General features: G+C 36.8%; 1 protein-coding gene across 2 annotated transcripts in view; it reads right to left on the bottom strand.

Annotated features, from left to right (window-relative positions):
* Nucleotides 1–19,267, bottom strand: part of PIK3C2A (phosphatidylinositol-4-phosphate 3-kinase, catalytic subunit type 2 alpha) — a 129,732-nt gene that overhangs the window by 34,327 nt on the left and 76,138 nt on the right. For both annotated transcript variants that reach the window (XM_011992953.1, XM_011992954.1), the window contains 10 exons: nt 18,222–18,365; nt 16,836–16,884; nt 16,539–16,749; nt 14,005–14,127; nt 11,705–11,872; nt 5,079–5,190; nt 4,564–4,709; nt 2,019–2,207; nt 1,148–1,241; nt 573–667 (listed from right to left, as the gene is read on the bottom strand). In XM_011992953.1, coding sequence (XP_011848343.1) covers nt 573–667; nt 1,148–1,241; nt 2,019–2,207; nt 4,564–4,709; nt 5,079–5,190; nt 11,705–11,872; nt 14,005–14,127; nt 16,539–16,749; nt 16,836–16,884; nt 18,222–18,365 — 1,331 coding nt within the window. The remainder of the gene's footprint in view (nt 1–572; nt 668–1,147; nt 1,242–2,018; nt 2,208–4,563; nt 4,710–5,078; nt 5,191–11,704; nt 11,873–14,004; nt 14,128–16,538; nt 16,750–16,835; nt 16,885–18,221; nt 18,366–19,267) is intronic.

Raw genomic sequence — 19,267 nt, 5'->3', positions numbered from 1 at the left:
TTTTTTTTTTTTTTGAGACCAGGTCTGGCTCTGTTGCCCAGGCTGGAGTCCAGTGGTGTGATCTTGCCTCACTGCAACCTCCACCTCCCAGGCTCAAGCAATCCTCCCACCTCAGCATCCCAACTAGCTGGGACTACAGGCACACACCACCATGTTCGGCTAATTTTTTTTGTGTGTTTGGTAGAGATGAGGTTTCACCATGTTGCTCAGGCTGATCTCAATCTGCTGAGATCAAGCGATCCACTAGCTTCAGCCTCCCAAAGTGCTGGGATTACAGGCATGAGCCATCACGCTTGGCCTCAATTTTTGATAACCAGAAATTTATTTTAAGCTACATAAGCAAGTCAAAACCCATTCATTATTATAGAGCTATAAGATACCAAATTTTTGCAATGAGGGTTTTCAAATTTTTGCATTAGAGGGTAAATTTAGCTCCTTTAAAAATAATAACTTCAATAAAATATCTGGTATCCACAATAAGTAGTGTGGCATGCCATTTAGACTTACAGAGTATGGCATTTCTATAAATTCTAGGAATGGAAATACTGTAATTAATAGAATTTAAATCTTACCAATATAAATTGTGTGCTATCTGGATATTTCCCAATGCCCTGGACAGAAGGAATTGCACTAATGGACTATTCAAGTAAATTTCGTATTTCAAAGCCTACACGTAAAAGAAAGTAAGAATTATTAGTGGTCTGTCCCCATGCTAAATTGTTCCAATAAAACTATCAAAAGAGAAACTATATAAAGCAAGTATTACTCTTACTGATGAAAGATGATACTTATAAAAATTAGATAGATGAAATAACCTATGCCAAATGAATAAATCAAGCACAAAAGTATAGAATAACATTCGTTAGCTATGTTCAACTCACCAGTAAAGAAAAATCAAGGAAAAGCTCAAGTCTGGTTTGTTCTAAAAAGTCTGAAAACTAAAAATACAGGTACCTGTATACAATATTCAAATGTGGCAGATGACAATAGTGGGAAAAAATTCACACTAAATCCAAATGCAATGCCCCTCAGTGTTCCCACACTACAAAACTACCTTTAACCTAAACAGAAGGGGGATCCCTTAGCAAGTTCCCATCAAAAACTAGAGTGAAAGTACAAAGGGAGGTAATCTAGTAAAAAAACTCACTTGTACAAACTGTGGAAGAAGATCTGTTAGCTCATCATCACTAATAGCCTCAATCCAGGTCACAGCTAGGGATCTTACTTCCTGATCAGCAAATCTAGAAGATTACCATAAAACCAAGATTGGACAGTGATTTCTTTCCAGTGAAGCTCTATTTCCTGAAAACACAATCTCAATCTGGTCCTGACAAAGAACACTAAGATATCTCTTTTATTCAAAAGCAATGTATGCCTTCTTTTTGTAAGAAGACAATCTTATTGTGCTATACAGATTCAATTTAGGGATTATTTAGGAGTCTTTTTTTTGGGGGGAGGATGGAGTCCCGCTCTGTCGCCCAGGCTGGAGTGCAGTGGCGCGATCTCAGCTCACTGCAAGCTCCGTCTCCCGGGTTCACGCCATTCTCCTGCCTCAGCCTCCCTAGTAGCTGGGACTACAGGCGCCCACCATGCCAGGCTAATTTTTTCTATTTTTTAGTAGAGATGGGGTTTCACTGTGTTAGCCAGGATGGTCTCGATCTCCTGACCTTGTGATCCGCCTGCCTCGGCCTCCCAAAGTCCTGGGATTACAGGCGTGAGCCACCGCGCCTGGCCTATTTAGGAATCTTAAGTTTACAAAAATTAATTTTGGCCCACATCATAAAAATATAAATTATTCAAAATTTACAACCTAACCCTTTCTTTAGGCTAGTTCTAAAGGACATGAAATGCTTTACTGACAACTTCAATGCAGAAGATATGTTTTTACAAATATACATTTACACATTTGCATTATATTGAATTGCTTTCATGTTAAAAGGAAAGGAAATACTTCTGGCAACATACCTTAATGGAAAAACTGACAATAAAACAATAGCAAATAAATGTATTTGACTTACTTTGAATCAAGAAGTTCCAATGCAATTAGTGGGTACAATGGAGGCCACTGGTGAAGTAATGAGTAAGTTTTGGCAAGATTAACCCACTTCCAGTTTGGGGCACTTGCTAATATTTTAGGAAGACAATCTGGGTGTTTGAAGCAATAATAACGTTTCTCCCATAAAAAAGCTTTATCTTCTTTAGAAAGTCTGCAGATATAATAGAATTAAATTACTTCTCAGTGATAGCATAATGATATAATCTCAATGATTAAAAATATAAAGAAGAAATTTATTTATTTGGGACAGCTACTTCTTCATAAAATCATTAATACTAATTTGGAATAGAAAAATGCAATGTACGGCAAATGCCAGTAATTAATGCTAATCTGGGAACTGAAAGAAATGACTATGTCTTGATAAAAGAGCCTTAGTTATGAAAATGAAGGATAATTCAGTATAATAAAAATTTATTGAGCTCTAATGAGATGCCAGGCACTAGAAATCAGGCTGAAAAAGCAGATCCCACCCTAAGAGACAGCAAGAATTTCATCCATTTCATACAAATAAAATCGAATGCTATGGAAAAAAAAAATACTACTGTAAAATTTTGGAACATATTTATACAGTTCAATTGAGAAATACTCAAAATGAAAAGGACTTGAAGATCCTAATTGTTTTAAGCTTAATCACAAATGTTTACATGAATGAAATGTTTCAGTATTTTACTATCTATCTATCTATATATATATATATATAGCCTCCCAAGTAGCTGGGATTACAGGTGTGTGCCACCATCTCAGCCTCCCAAAGTGCTGGGATTATAGGCGTCAGCCACCACGTTCAGTCTATAATCTCATTTTTAATAGTTACATGGTTCTGTACCAGATAAATGTGTCTTAATTTATATATATATATATATATATTCATTTCATGTGGAGTAATGAAAAAATTCAAATACTGAAAAAGGTACATAGTGAAATTTCTCTCCTTCTAATTCCCCTCCCAAGAGGCAAACACCTAAGCTTGTATGATCTTCCAGAGATAGTTTATTCATACAAAGGCACAAATGTGGATATATGTAGATCCTCTTTTTTCCTTTATTTTCATGGTAATAACACTATATACACGATTCTACTCCTGGTTTTCTTCAGCTAACCTATTTTAAACATTAGTACATACAACTATAATCTCATTTTTATTTTTATTTTATTTATTTTTGAGACGGAGTCTCACTCTGTCACCCAAGCTGGAGTGCAGTGGCGCGATCTCGGCTCACTGCAACCTCTGCCTCCCGGGTTCAAGCGATTCTCCTGCCTCAGCCTCCCAAGTAGCTGGGATTACAGGTGTGTGCCACCATCTCAGCCTCCCAAAGTGCTGGGATTATAAGCGTCAGCCACCACGTTCAGTCTATAATCTCATTTTTAATAGTTACATGGTTCTGTACCAGATAAATGTGTCTTAATTTAATCCCTATTGATGGACATTTCCAATCAATTTTTCTTTTCTTTTTTTTCTTTGAGACAGGGTGTTCTCTGTTGCCCAGGCTGCAGTGCAGTGATGAGATCACGGATCACTGCAGCCTCGACCTCCTGTGCTCAAGCAATTCTCCCACCTCAGCCTCCTGAGTAGCTGGGACTACAGATGCACAACACTGTGCCTGGCTACTTTTAATTTTTTTGTAGAGACAGAGTCTCACTATATTGTCAGGGTTGGTCTCCAACTCCTGGGCTCAGGTAATCCTCCCATCTCAGCCTCCCAAAGTGTCAAGAGTACAGGCATGAGCCACCACGCCCAGTCTCCAAACAGTTTTTCAATAATCCAAATAAATATTGCAGTGAATATTCTTGTCTCCATAAGAAAATATAAAAGAGTTTTATATAACTGGAAATGGCATTGCTGGGTCACAGAATATACACATTATAACCTTGTAGATTTTGCCAAATTGCTCTCCAAAGAGACGTAGCTTTTTGTACTTCTGCAAATGTGTAATTCCCATTTTATATATCCTTATCAACACTTTTAACAAAGTATTTTAATTTTTGCCACCCTGATGTGTTAGATGGTATCTTGAATTAATTTATATTTCCTTGATTACTGAGAAATTGAACATCTTTTCAGATTGTTTAAAAGCATTGCATTTTTCTAAAAAAATTGCTTGTTCATACTTAGTCTCCTTGACTACTGAGTTGTTGGTTTTAATCTTATTAATAAGAAGTTCTTTACGGTTAAAAAAAACTCTTGATATTTATTGTAAATATAGTTGCCAGTCTATTGTTTGCTTTTTGTTTAAGTAAAAAGGTTTGACTTGACAAATTTCTAAACTTTTATGCAGTTATATAGTCTTTTTATATAATTTTAAAAATAAGTTAAATACTAGCTGGCCCTCGAGACAAAAATTTTGTAGATTATTAAAAAAAAAAAAAGGAAAAAGAGTAAATAGAAAACTTTTCACACCAAGAAAGCTGATAAATCATGAACAGAATCAGGATATTTAATGTAAGCCTTAACTTGACCTTTACATTATAGGAGATACTTAGCCCAAAACAGAATAAACAGAGCATACCCAAGTGATGAGTCTTTATGAAGAATATCAAGAAGTTTCCCTTTTATATCATTCTCTAGTGTTTCTAAGTTATGTTGCTGTATAATGCTTCTGTCAACTTGAGGAGTTGTATAAATTACATCAAATGCAGGAGAAGGAAAATCAACCTTTAAAATTTAACAGAAATTGATCAAATTAGAGTCTACATATTTGTCACATTAACCTCTTTGTCTTTAAGACAATAGATTTTTTCTTAGCAATCAGGGTGTATTTACATTGAATATTAAATTAATGCTTCTTGTTGCAATTGATTACCATTGTTGGTAATTCTCAATAGCACATACATATTTCTTGGGATGAGTACGGTGCATGTTTTACTGCTTCTCAGAAATATTGATATTAAAATAGAGGATAGATCCTGAGATTAAAACAAGATCAGTTAGGTTTCTTTAACAACCCAAGTCATGGTATACGCACACACATTTTATGAAGAAATTTCAATTTATACTTCTCTACATGTCAAGAAGTACCATTACCTGTAGCACTATTCTTTCCATGACATATCCTTTTTTGGTAACTGTTCCAGGAACAGAATTTGTATGTGATGAAGTCCAAAGGTATAGAAGTTTAGTTCCACATGTTAAAAACCTTCATAGATGTAAAAAGAATAATGTGATTTTCATTTTAAAAATTAATTCAAAATTCACAACACATGTAATGAATTTGAAAAGTTAGTATTAGATCAACTAAATAAAAAGGATACTTTTAAGAACATATCAGAAGGATTCACTCACTCTCCATTGTACCGAAACTTTTTAGGTGTAGGGTAAATATTGAAGTGTAGGGTGAGAACAAAGAGAGGGATAATTAAAGGACATTATCTTGGGGAAAATGGTGTTGAGGACAGAACACAAAAAATGTTAAGGACTCAGAAAACAACTTCTATAAATAGGAAGGTTAAGAATAGTCTTTGAAGATTTTCTACAAAGAAATACATCATCAAGGTGGTGGTCTGGATTACAGAACTGCTTGCTGACTTTAATCATTAGATCAAAAATACATGCCAAAGAAAACAAAACAAGTTTTTTTGTTTTGTTTTGAGACAGGGTCTTGCTGTCACCCAGGCTGGAGTGTAGTAGCACAACTATGGCTCAGTGCAGCCTTGACCTCCCCGGGCTCAGATGATTCTTCCACCACAGCCTCCCAAGTAGCTAGGACTACAGGCACATGCCACCATGCTCAGCTAATTCTTGTTTTTTTTTTTTTTTTTTTTTTTGTAGAGAAGGGGTTTCACCATGTTGCCCAAGCTCATTTTGAACCCCTAAGGCTCATGTGATCTGCCTGCCCCAGCCTCCCAAAGTTCTGGGATTACAGGCATGAACTACCACACCTGGCCAGATATGAGAAGTTTTATCTGTTTCTAGACTAGGGGTCTGCCAACTTTTTCTATAAAGAGCCAGAGAGTAAATATTTTGGGCTTTGTGGACCATACAGTCTCTGCTGCAAGACTAAATTCTGCTGTTGTAGTTCAAATTTGCCATGAACAATACATAAATGTATATGCATGCTATGCTCTAACAAACTGTATTTGTATCTATAAAAAGAAGCAATGGGCTCAAGTATGCTGACCCCTGCCCTAGACTACTAATTTGTGGCCTACTCAATCAAAACATTCTTTCAAAGATATTGACATATCTTTACACAGATGAAATTTCTGAAAAACAACATAAGATATACAAAAGCAGAAAACTATAAAGTTTGTCAAATATTTGTTCATTTTATTCAAACAGCAAATATCTTTACCAAAACTAGACTCCAGTTTTAAGATTTTCTCTTGACAAACAGGCTTTGAATCTTTGATACATTGTAATCCATCTCATATATATGGGGACAGGGTCTCACTCTGCCACCCTGCTTGGAATGCAGTGGTGTGATCACAGCTCACTGCAGCCTTGAACTCCTGAGCTGCTGGAATTACAAGTGTGAGCCACCACACCGGGCTATAGTCCGTTATGTCTAAGAACCACCCTTACTTCCAACTAGACTTAAGGCATATCCTGATATTATTTCATCTATAAATACTGTTACATATCGCTAAAAAATAAAGTTTCCTGTAATAAGTACAATACCATTATCCCTCCTAAAAGAATTAACAACAATTACTTAAGACCATAAAATACCTAGTCACTATTCAAATTTCCCTGATTGTCCCATAAATGATGTTTTTAAAAAACAGTTGATTTGCTTAAAACAAGATCCAAGCAAGGCCTAACACTTGCATTTGGATGTCTCTTTTTTTTTTTTTTTTTTTTTTTGAGATGGAGTCTTGCTCTGTCGCCCAGAGTGGAGTACAGTGGCACAATACATTTGGATGTCTTTTTAAACATCTTTTAATTCAGGGTCAGCAAACTCCAACCTGCCTTTACAAAGTTTATTTATAGCCACGTGTAAACTGGCCGTTACACCTGGCTTTGTAAGTTAACTTTTACCAGACACAGCCATGCTCATTAGTTTATGTACTGTCTATGACTGCTTTTGCATTTGTGACAAGAGTCTATAAGGTCTGCAAAGCCTAAATTACTTTTATCTGGCACCCTTTACAGAAAAAGTTCGTTAACTCTTGTTTAGTCTCCTTCTCTTTTTTTCTCCACTTGCTATTTATTTGTTGATGATACCAGGCCTTTTGTTCTGTAGAATTTTCCATATCCTGAATTTTGCTGGTTATACTCCTCCGGTGTCATTTAACATGTCCTCCTGTATTTTCCACACAGAAGAAGTTAGACCTAGAGGCCTGATTTGATTCAGATTTAGTTCTTTGGCAAGAATACTTACTATTTCGCAGTTGGTATTGTATACTACTTCTTATCCTATCAAATTAAAAGGTACACATTGTTTGTGTTATCTCTCTGTGATGTTACTATTGATCAGTTTAGTTCAAGTGCTATCAGTTTAAGCCATCAATTATGAAGTTGCAGAAAAACTATGTAATGGTTTCAGGAAGGCATTTTCACAGACTGTAAGGTTTTAAAACAAAAAAGGCGGTACTGATGATCACTGCTTAGATCAACAGTTCTCAATTGGGAGTGATTTTCCTTCCAGCAGACATTTGGTAATTTGCAAATAATTTTGGTTGTAAACTGAGGGGGACAACTGGCATTTAGTGGGTAGAATCTAGGGATACCGCTGAACATCCTACAATGCACAAAACAGTCTTCCACAACAAAAAATTATTTGGCCTGAAATGTCAATATTGCCAAGATTGAGAAACCCTAGCCAAAATCTATTATTTCAGCATGGGTTGCAAAATTATAATATTCTAGATCTATCATTCCTTCTGCATCTATTATCTAAATATTTTCTTTTTTTCTTTTTTTTTTTTTTTTTGAGAGGGAGTCTTGATCTGTCACCCAGGCTGGAGTATAGTGGCGCAATCTTGGCTCACTGCAACCTCCGCCTCCCGGGTTCAAGCGACTCTCCTGTCTCAGCCTCCCAAGTAGCTGGGACTACAGTCACGAGCCACCATACCTGGCTAACTTTTTTGTATTTTTAGTACAGACGGGGTTTTGTCATATTGGCTAGAGTTGTCTCAAACTCCCGCCTCGGCTTCCCAAAGTGTTGGGATTACAGGCCTGAGCCACCATAACAGGCTAAAGATTTTCTATAAAAAAAAGTTGTCATATCAATTACTGCTAGGCGCGGTGGCTCACGCCTGTAATCCCAGCACTTGGGAGGCCGAGGAAGGTGGATCACTCGAGGCCAGGAGTTTGTGACCAACCTGGCCAACATGGCAAAACCCTGCCTCTACCCAAAATACAAAAATTAGCCAGGCGTGATAGCACACACCTGTAATCTCGGTTACTCTGGAGGCTGAGGCATGAGAATCACTTGAACCCAGGAGGCAGAGGTTGCAGTGAGCCTAGATCATGCCACTGCACTCCAGCCTGAGTGACAGAGTGAGACTCCATCTCAAAAAACAAAAACAAAAACAAAAAAAACTTTGCTACGTAAATTATTTGGTAACCCTCAGAAACAACTGTAAAGGAAAGACAGGTTAACCGCTTAATTCTGTTTATATGCCAGTTTTCAGAAAAATTAGTTAAGAACTCATTTGTGCTGGACATGGTAGCTCACGCCTATAATCTGGGATCGGATGGTGGGAAGATAGATCACTTGAGGCCAGGAGTTTGAGACAAGCCTGGGCAACATAGTGAGACTCCATCTCAAAAAAAAAAAAAAGAAAAGAAAAGTTTTTTAAAAAAGAACTCATTTGTTATTAAGGCTGCATGAAATGCCTTTGAGTCATTTGGCTTCAATAATAGTGACCATTAGGTCATATAAGATTGTACCTTCAACAGAAATTATTTCATAAAGAATTTCAAGACTAGGATTACTAATCATTATAACACAGTGGTTAACTCGACTATATTATACACTTTGTTTCTCTACATGTACTAATGTAGAGAAACATGTGCTAATGTAGAGAAACAAAGTATAATAATAATCATCATCTCTCTTAATCATCTTCTCTCTTAATTTCTGAGTATTCCTTGAATGCGAAGTCCTAACATTACCTAGGTCGCCTGCACTACTTGGCAGTCTCAAGCTTAATACAATCTATTCACTATTTTAACAGCAGAGTGTTGGATGCAGAGTATTTAAATGTCTAGCAGAAGTCAACTGCCCTTCGCTTGACAGTCTCCTGAATTATGAAAGAATATTATATCATTTATCTAACAAAACCATTTATTACTAGACAATAAAAGTGGCAAAATGTAGATAGTTCTCTAATTATGCAAAGACTCCTGGTGCTTTCAAGAGCAGGAAGGTTTTCAGAATTTATTTATAAAAATTAATGATAATGATGAAATTATATTTAACTTTCACATAACTGCTCTCTGACACTAATTTATCAGACAGTGGAGAACACAATTCTTCACAGTATTATCAGCATATTCTATTTTAGAGTAGTAATGTATTATATTTAGCAAAAGGTTCCTAATACACACCATTAATAGTAATCCCTTCAACTGCCTTTCTTTAGCCTTTGGTAGTTCAAAATTATGTCAGATATTAAAATCTGAACCCACCAAAATGTAGAGAACAAAAAATCTTATACTGCCTCCTCGAATATGGGGGAAGTGATTAAAAGAAAGAAAAATATTTTTTAAATAAATGTGTGGTTTTTTTTTCTTTTGGAGACGGAGTCTTGCTCTGTCACCCAGGCTGGAGTCCAGTGGCACAGTCTTGACTCACAGCAACCTCTGCCTCCCAGGCTCAAGCTATTCTCTTGCCTCAGCATCCCAAGTAGCTGGGATTACAGACGTGCGCCACCACATCAGGCTAATTTTTGTATTTTTAGTAGAGATGGGGTTTCCCCATGTTGGCCAGGCTGGTCTCGAACTCCTGACCTCAAGTGATCCACCCACCTCAGCCTCCCAAAATGCTGGGATTACAGGTGTGAGCCACTGTGCCCAGCCAATAAATGTTATTTTTAAGCACATGGGAAAAGAATATTTCAAGAACAAATTTGTAAAGTCAGTGTTTTGAACATCCTATTATTGTCAACAGATGATTACTGGCAAATCAAATGGGGTATTTGCCATTTAAGAAGAAAAAGTATTAGAGTAGCAGAAATTTTCATTCTCAGTATTTGTTTTATCTTAAGTTAAATAGATTTATTATTAAACTATTTCCCAAATGGTTCCCTTGGAACACAAGGTTTCAAAAGATATATTCTAGAACAACAAAAAAGTGTCACAGTATCAACTAAGTATAGGGTAATAGTTAAGAATGTAGACCCTGTAGCTAAATTGCCTGGTTCAAATCCCAATTCTACCATGTGTTAGTTAAGTGCCCTGGGGAAAGTCACTTAATCTCTGTACTTTGATATCCCCCCCTGTAAAAAGGGATAAGAACACCACTTATTTCATAGAGCAGTTGTGAGAAATACAAGGATACCTGTGTAGCACTCAGATGAATATCTAGCATATAGTAAGTGCTATATAAGTGTTTGTTATTATAGTAAATATATTGTCATAAGACGCAGTTAAATAGGCTTCTTGACTACAAAGCTTTAAGGATGCTTTTTTCTCCTTTTTAAAAAATTTTTCTTTTAGAACTTTAGAGTTTTTTTTTTTTTTTTTTTTTTTGCGGCAGGAGGGGAGGGGCTCACTGAAACCTCTGCCTCTGGGTTCAAGTGATTCTTATGCCTCAGCCTACAGAGTAGCTGGGATTATAGGGGTGTGCCTCTAGGCCCAGCTAGCTAATTTTTATATTTTTGGCAGAGATGGGATTTCACCATGTTGGCCAGGCTGGTCTCAAACTCCTGACCTCAAGTGATCTGCCTACCTTGGACACCCAAATTGCTGGGGTTACAAGCATGAGCCACGGAGCCCTGCCTAGAGATGCTTTAATATGCCAGTGTGCATCATCTATTCTCCAGAATGCACCCATGTGCTGAATGTAACATATCCCAAACTTACCCAATTTTTTTTTTCCTTTGGAAAACTCTTGATCATCTCATGAAACATTATTCCTTAAAACATAATTAAAATATTCAGCTAAAAGGCCAGATAGATTATGCTATCCCAGTGGCTATTAACAGACACCAAGCTCAAAAGAAATTCCTTTACCCCTAAAGATAAGGGAAAGAATCCCTAATAGAGTTTTGCATACTTGTGGGATGTATGGCAATTAAAGACTAGGGACATTTGGCAGTAAGGGATAGATTACTAAAGAGAATTAAGGAAGGGAATAATGTACACCTATAGATTCTCTGAAACTGGAGAAGAGTAGGAAAGAAACAGGAAAAGGGAAAACCAAGTTCTTTGGTTAGTATCAACAGAATTTATAAGACTGTGGTATTATGTCAACAATATAGTGCTTTATATAAATGACAGTCATTGGCTGCTGCTTTTCTCCATGGAACAGTGAGTGGCAAACAAAGCTGTGCATACCTAGTCAGATATGTTCAGACTACAGCAGATTAACTTTTATTTCCTCTAATCCGTGTCTCTGAACTGACCTCCTTTTATCACATTAGAAAAACTGAAGAGGCTCATTCACTCATCTATGTTCCTCCCCTCACCTCCTTGTCATCTAGCCAATTCTGATGTGCAGATGTGTCCATAGTGACTCATCATTACAACTCAGTAATACTTACCGTTTAAAGTCAAAAAGAGGTAAAGAAACTTTGCCCAAAGCTTCTGGTCCCTTTCTCTGCTTATTAGAATCAGGGGAACTTCCACTGCTCTGATTTAAAATTCCAAAAAGAGTAAGGTGAAGAAGTGATTCTAATGGCAATTGTGATATCTGGATGGGAAAAATGATTCTATGGGGGGAAAAATGTATTAATAGAACAAATTAGATTGAATGTGAAATTTAACACTTTAACGAGACTGACAATTTTAGGTATTGTATTTAACCTTTCAAATAATGTTTATTTTGGTATTTTTATTTTATTTTATTGAGACGGCGTTTTTGCTCTGTTGCCCAGGCTGGAGTGCAATGGCACGATCTTGGCTGACAGCAACCCCCTGCCTCCTGGGTTCAAGTGATCTCCTGCCTCCGACTCTTAAGTAGCTGGGATTATAGGCACCCGCCACTACGCCTGCCTAATTTTTGTATTTTTAGTAGAGACGGGGTTTCACCACGTTGGCCAGGCTGGTCTCAAACTCCTGACCTCAGGTCATCCACTCGGCCTCACAAAGTGCTAGGATTACAGGTGTGAGCCACCACACCAGCCTCAAATAATCTTTAATACTGAGTAAACTTTAGCTAAACAGAAGTCTGGCTAACTTGTCCTATTAAAAATTTTAAATAAACAAATTTTATTAACAGTATAAAATTTCAAAATATAACATTTCTTTCTTTAAAGACTTGCAGATGCCTTTGAGATTTCTAGTGTTAATTTCCAGGCAAAATAATATTAGTCATTTTTATTTCCTTTTGGAAAAACCAGATGAATGTTTATGAGAATTTCTGTTTTGGGATGTAAGAATGCACACAAACATATATAATAAGTATATACACAAACAGCTTTCCTTCCTTCTTCCTTTCCTCCCTCTCTTCTTTCCCATGAAAAAAAAAAGTATATACACCAACAGACATATGTTTACCAATGCATTATTTTTTTTAAGTCTGAAAGAACACTTGAAGTCAAGAGCAGGCACTCTGAGATAGCAAATGTTGAAAACAGAGTGACACTTTCTACTTATATGCATTTTTGTGTTATTTGATTGCTTCCACAGACATGTATTATTTTATAATATAAAAGAAAATATGACAATAGGAAAACATTTAATAAATGTGGAAGAAATAGTAAAAAGTTCTGCAACAGTCTATCTGCCTAAATAATGAGAGTTCCCTTGGTTTAAAAACACTATTTTAGGCCGGGCACAGTGGCTCACACCTGTAATCCCAGCACTTTGGGAGGCCAAGGTGGGTGGATCACCTGAGGTCAGGAGTTCAAGACTAGCCTGGCCAACAAGGCAAAACCCCTTCTCTACTAAAAATACAAAAAAAAATTAGCCAGGCATGGTGGCACACACCTGTAATCTCAGCTACTTGGGATGCTGAGGCAGGAGAATCGCTTGAACCCGGGAAGCTGAGGTTACAGTGGGCTGAGATCGTGCCACTGAACTCCAGCCTGGGTGACAGAGTAAGACTCCATCTCAAAAAGAAAAAAAAAAAAGAAAAACACTATTTAAAAAATATAAACCGTACAAAACATCATCTTGTACATGGATTTAAGGTAACTTTTTTTGGCTGGACGCGGTGGCTCACGTCTGTAATCCCTGTACTTTGGGGGGCCGAGGTGGGTGGGTCACCTGAGGTCAGGAGTTCAACAGCAGCCTGGCCAACATGGTGAAACCCCAACTCTACTAAAAATACAAAAAATTAGCCAGGCGTGGTGGCGCATGCCTGTAATCCCAGCTACTCAGCAGGTTGAGACAGGAGAATTGCTTGAACCCGGGAGGCAGAGCTTGCAGTGAGCTGAGATTGCACCACTGCACTCTAACCTGGGCAACAAGGGCAAAACCCATCTCAAAAAAATAAATAAATAAATAAAAATAACTTTTTTGGTTAAGTGTTGATTAATCTAAGAGCCAGAATTGTTATATAGTGTTACAGAATAAATACTGAAGCAATGCTATAAAATACTGTCTTTCTAGAACTTTTATTCCTTTCTATAACTTTCCTTCCTTTCTACAATTATAAATTTATATCTTTAACTTGACAAAGTCTAAAAAGAATATGTTTTTGCAATTTAATAATATGAAGGTTTAAAAGGATATTTCATATTTTTTAATGAGAATTTCAGTCTGTTCTACAAAATCATATCTAGAAGAGATCTTAAGACATAAGTAAGAAGTTAATGAATTTCAATGAAAATTACAATAAAAATTAAAGTTAGGATAACAGGACACACCGAAAGAATAAAAAGCCAAAAATTTCACTTACAGTTCATCCCACTTAATAAGATAGAAGAAATTCTTGTAAGTGCCAACCTTCTTTGATTGAATAGGTTTAAAAAGATCCTTTCCATTGTGAGATAGTGAACATATCAAGTAGTATTTTTCATAACTGAGAAAAGAAAGTTTAACTTGATTTCTATCTTGACAATACAAATTAGTTAACTAATACAAATACATTAGCAGTTCTTCCTCCAAAAAGACTAATATCTGAAATAATCTGGTCACCTTTCACTTGAATTTTTAGAAATCCATCTGAAATTCGACCACTGCAAATTCTATGAAAATAGAAAAGAGGTTTGGTAAAGGGGATAAAAAGGGGAATGTATGTTCCTAGGTCCCAGTTTAAAGCATGGTCATAATAACACCAGCTGGATAATTTAATTTTGTGCCCAGTTAGTTATTAGCTTCAGATTTTAGTTGAATGACACTGAATAATGTATTTATTCATTTCTAGGTAGAAAGAGTACAAACATTACCTTCCCTTGGTGCATTTTCCTTTGCTAAGCTACTGAAATAGTCAGCTAAGCATGTGCCTGACTTGCATTGAGCCAATCTTCCTAGTCTATTGGGAGTCTTCCATTTATGGGGACAGATGCTATTGTATTCTCTCATTAGATTGCAGTGACTCAGCCACTAATTGCCAAGTACACAGCTGGTTGGATACAGTCAGGTAATCTTGTAAAGCAGGAGTCTTAGATTCAATAAAATTGTATTTTACTTAATCTAACTTACTGCTAGCCTTACATGTTAACCACTTTGTTCATATATACAATTTATTTATTATTCTAAATTTATTTCAAATCAAATTTTATTGGTTCACACAATAACCCTAAGCTAACTACTTGGTTATTTTTCTCAGCTTTATTCCATTTACTCCTATTTACGTCAGCATTTTATTCACTTACTTTCTATCTTTATCACTGTTTTCTGTATTGTCTTCTACCGAGTATTTGTTCACCTCATTAGTGTCCCTATGTATATTTGTGCGTGTCTATGTACAAATGTGTGTGTGTGTGTGTGCGTGTGCCTATGGAGAATGTGGAGATTATTATCCCTGTAATGAAATACCTCCAGATACCGTCAATATCCATTTAAATGCAAGTTCCAGAAGAGTACAGGTTTTTTGCTGCCTTGTACTACCGAATCCCCGGTACTAAGAATACTGCCCACAGATGGTGCTCAATAAGATTTATTGAATAAATTAAAACACCACATTTAAGTCACTAAATTACTATATTTTAATCTAAAGCCCAGTTTAAGCAAAACTTGTTTGATATTTCTTCAGTAGACTTTTTTACAGCATTAAGCTACTATAAAACTATTTCACTAAAAATATTTCTGACTTTTCAGTTCATACATTGATTTTCAAATACACTAAAACTGGCGGCCAGGTGTGGTGGCTCACGCCTGTAATCCCAGAACTTTGGGAGGCTGAGGTGGGCAGATCACTTGAGGTCAGGAGTTTGAGACCAGCCTGGCCAACAAGGTGAAATCTCATCTCTACTAAAAATACAAAAATTAGCCAGGCACGATGGTACGTACCTGTAATCCTAGCTACTCAGGGGGCTGAGGTACAAGAATTGCTTGAACCCTGGAAGCAGAGGTTGCAGGGAGCAACAATGCAAGACTCCATCTCCAAAAAAAAAAAAAAAAAGAATGAACGAACACCTGTCTTAAACTGCCTATATTTATTAATTTACAATTGCTCTGTTTTCCTGCTATATTTTCCTGCTTTTGGCATGCAAGAATTACATTTTCTTTACTGGAAGTGCTTCAAACACTTCTGTAATTTTTAAGAAAATCACAAAGGTTAGTCATTTAAACACCAAGATAACAGTGGTTGCTGACATTTTACAAGATCAGAAGAGTTGCCAGATAAAGCTGCACGTATATTCTTTTACGTTTTATTTTTATTTTTTTGAGACAGGGTCTTGCTCTGTCACCCAGGCTGGAGTGCAGTGGCATGATCATAGCGCACTGCAGTCTTCATCTCCTGGCTCGAGCAATACTCCTGCCTCAGCCTTCTGAGTAGCTGGGACTACAGGTGCACACCACCACTGGCTATTTCTTTTTTTTAGATGGAGTTTACCTCTTGTTGCCAAGGCTGGAGTGCAATGGTGCAATCTCAGCTCACCGCAACCTCCACCTCCTGGGTTCAAGCGATTCTCCTGCCTCAGCCTCCCAAGTAGCTGGGATTACAGGCACACGCCACCACACCCAGCTAATTTCGTATTTTTAGTAGAGACAGGGTTTCTCCATGTTTGTCAGGCTGGTCTCAAACTCCTGACCTCAGGTGATTCACCTGCCTCAGCCTCCCAAAGTGCTGGGATTACAGGCATAAGCCACAGTGCCTGGCCAGCTAATTTTTTAAGAATTCTTTTTAGTAGAGATGAGGTCTCACTACATTGCCCAGGCTGGTCTCCAATGCTTCGGCTCAAGCAATCCTCCCACTGTGGCCTCACAAAGCACGGGGATTACAGGTGCAAGCCACCATGCCCGGCTGTTTAAATAGTTACTTACTTTGATACCCAATTACTTGAAATTCCATGAGCAGCAAAAATAGTAAACTGGAGCTGCTCTGTTGTAGTCCATGCTTCCTTGGCACTCTTGCTACTTTGGGCACAGTCTGTAGGACTCCTACCAGAATTTGCATGCAGTCTGAGAAGATCATAAATTGCTGCAGTTAATTGGTTTATGCTTACTTGAACAGGATTTTCAGGATTAAGTGAGCCTAGATTTTAAAAAAAAAAGAAAAATTTAATAGATTCTCTGAAAAGGTGATGATTATTGCTAAAATTTAAAGATTTAAACACATACCCCTAGTTGACTTCTTGCTAGTGTCTTCTTCTCCAAACAAAGAAGTCACCTACACAGGCACACACACACAATAGTCAGAAAATTGCCTATGACATAATATAAAATGTCAAATACTATGTCGAAGAAACTTTTTCCAGGGGGAACCTCCCAAGTATCTACAGAATTAATAAAACAATAAATAAATAATGCAAAAAGAAAGGGAAAACCACAAACCAAGATTATTTTTAGTATTAAGAAAATCAGAATCACTAAAAACTACTGTAAAATATCACTGAAACACAACAAAAGCTGCTTGGTTAATATTAATTTGAAATCTAGAAGTGATAAGTACAGTATTTTATTTTCCATTAGTAGCTCTAAAACAACATAAGAATATCCTTAAAGAAAAAAATCTAGATCTCTATTTATTACCACTTGGCTGGTGACCCAAAAAAGTGCTTATATATATCTAAACTGACTCCCCTCCCATCTGCTGTCTGCTCCTTTATCCAGCAAATGGGTAAAATAAATAGAAGCCTCAGACAAAATTAGGTCCATGGTAGTTGATCACCTCCAAGTAATTTCGTGTGTGTGTGTGTGTATAAATATATATACACGTATATATGTGTATATATATGTATATATGTGTGTGTGTGTATATGTATAAGTTTCTAAAAAGAAGCAAATAAAAAAGTAGAAAAAAAGAAACTCGCATTGCTATATACCATACGGACACGATCTGTCTGAGAATGCATGGACTATGTTATCTTCTAGATATCGAGGGGCACACCATCAACATAACTTTTCTATCCTTTATATTTATTGTGGCCTGTGAGATGCACCCCTTCTTTCATCCTTGCAATTAAAGATAAAATGTCCCTATGAAGCAAGTTAATTAAATCTCCTGGGAAATACCATGAGGGACAGCTTTTATTAAAACCAACAGTATAATCTAAAGGCAAGGCCCCTAAATTGGCTGCTTCTGAGGCATTATAGCTGAGGCCCTTGGTCTTTTCAACAGGGAGAGTATTAGCCAAAGTAGAACTTCCCCCACTAATAATCAGGACGCTTCCACCCCAAGGGAGAAGTGAGAGTTACTGTCCTCCAGGTCTTCCAAGCTCAATACCTATCCTTAAACCCCAAACCAACTCATTGATGCCAGAGGTCCTCCTCTATACACAAAGGGTTCACAGTTTGACATCCACCTGTTGAATGTCAACTCTCATAAAGCTCTTCCAAGGCAACCCAACTTCTTACCAAGGAATCCCCACCTAACCAAGTAAGTGATTCAACCCAAAAGTAAAAGCCAAAGTTAAAATGACAATATTTTGTCTAGGAGAAGGCAAAAATCTCCTGTTTAAGTACATATTTGCATGTAATAAAATCCTAGTTACCAAAAATACTCACATCAGCAGTTTTACTCCTTGGAAGATTAACTGCTCTCTTTAGCTTCTTTACTGATTCTGTAATGGCAAGAGTCTCGACACCATCTAAAGCACTACAGATTTTTCTTACAGCTTTAATTACTTGATCTACTGCTCGGTGCTGGTTCTTTAAAAACACAAAATAAAATAAAAATAGGTAGGTGAAATTTAAAGGACCAATTCCAGAGACGAAGTCAGAAACTAGATATCTTAGATATCCCTAACAGACATTCTCTACTCTCTTGTGATGAAAAAGAAAAGAAATGAGATAGCTTTTCAATTGCATAGTTTATTTCAAAGTAGGAAAAGGCAAGGCCTGGTTAATTTTCACTTCATCTGACACAATTATTCATATGCAAATTGCTATTAATTTTCCATTAGAATCAGAAGTAGAAGCGTAAATTAGTAACAAATCACTAAAACTAGAGCTTTTATTTTTCTTATTCTCATTTGGAAATAATTTCCACATTGAAAATAATCCTTCTCTTCCTCCTGCAAAAATTTAGTATCAAAACCAAGTTCTTTAGAGGTCAGTCACATATTAATAACACTGGGCAACGTTTACCTGAGAAGTACATACCTCATTAAGAAACATTCTTATATAATGTATTAATTCATAAAACATTTACGCCAAACTTTTATGCCAAGTACTGTTAGAATGGGCTGAAACTCAGTACTATACCACCTCTTTAAAATTTAAATTTTTCCACCCTTGAGGCTTGGCTACTATAAACCTTCACCTTCAAGCTTAAATGAAACCACCTAATTTTCTCAAATACCCAATTACCCTGCAGTCCTCAGGGCCTGTTTTCTAGCTCCTCATTTTTGCTTATTTGACTTATACTTCCTGCTTCCTTTTACTTCACCTTCACGCAAAACCCTTTCCAGTTTTGAAGGTCATGCCATTCTCCTATATTACTTCATATTACTTTGCTTTTTTTTTTTTTGAGATGGACTCTCATTCTGTTGCCCAGGCTAGAGTGCAGTGGTAGGATCTTAGCTCACTGCAACCTCTGCCTCCCAGGTTCA

This window comes from Mandrillus leucophaeus, unplaced genomic scaffold (genome assembly GCF_000951045.1).
Source record: "Mandrillus leucophaeus isolate KB7577 unplaced genomic scaffold, Mleu.le_1.0 Scaffold420, whole genome shotgun sequence".
Taxonomy (NCBI): Eukaryota; Metazoa; Chordata; class Mammalia; order Primates; family Cercopithecidae; genus Mandrillus; species Mandrillus leucophaeus.
This window is presented reverse-complemented; position numbering and strand designations above follow the sequence as displayed.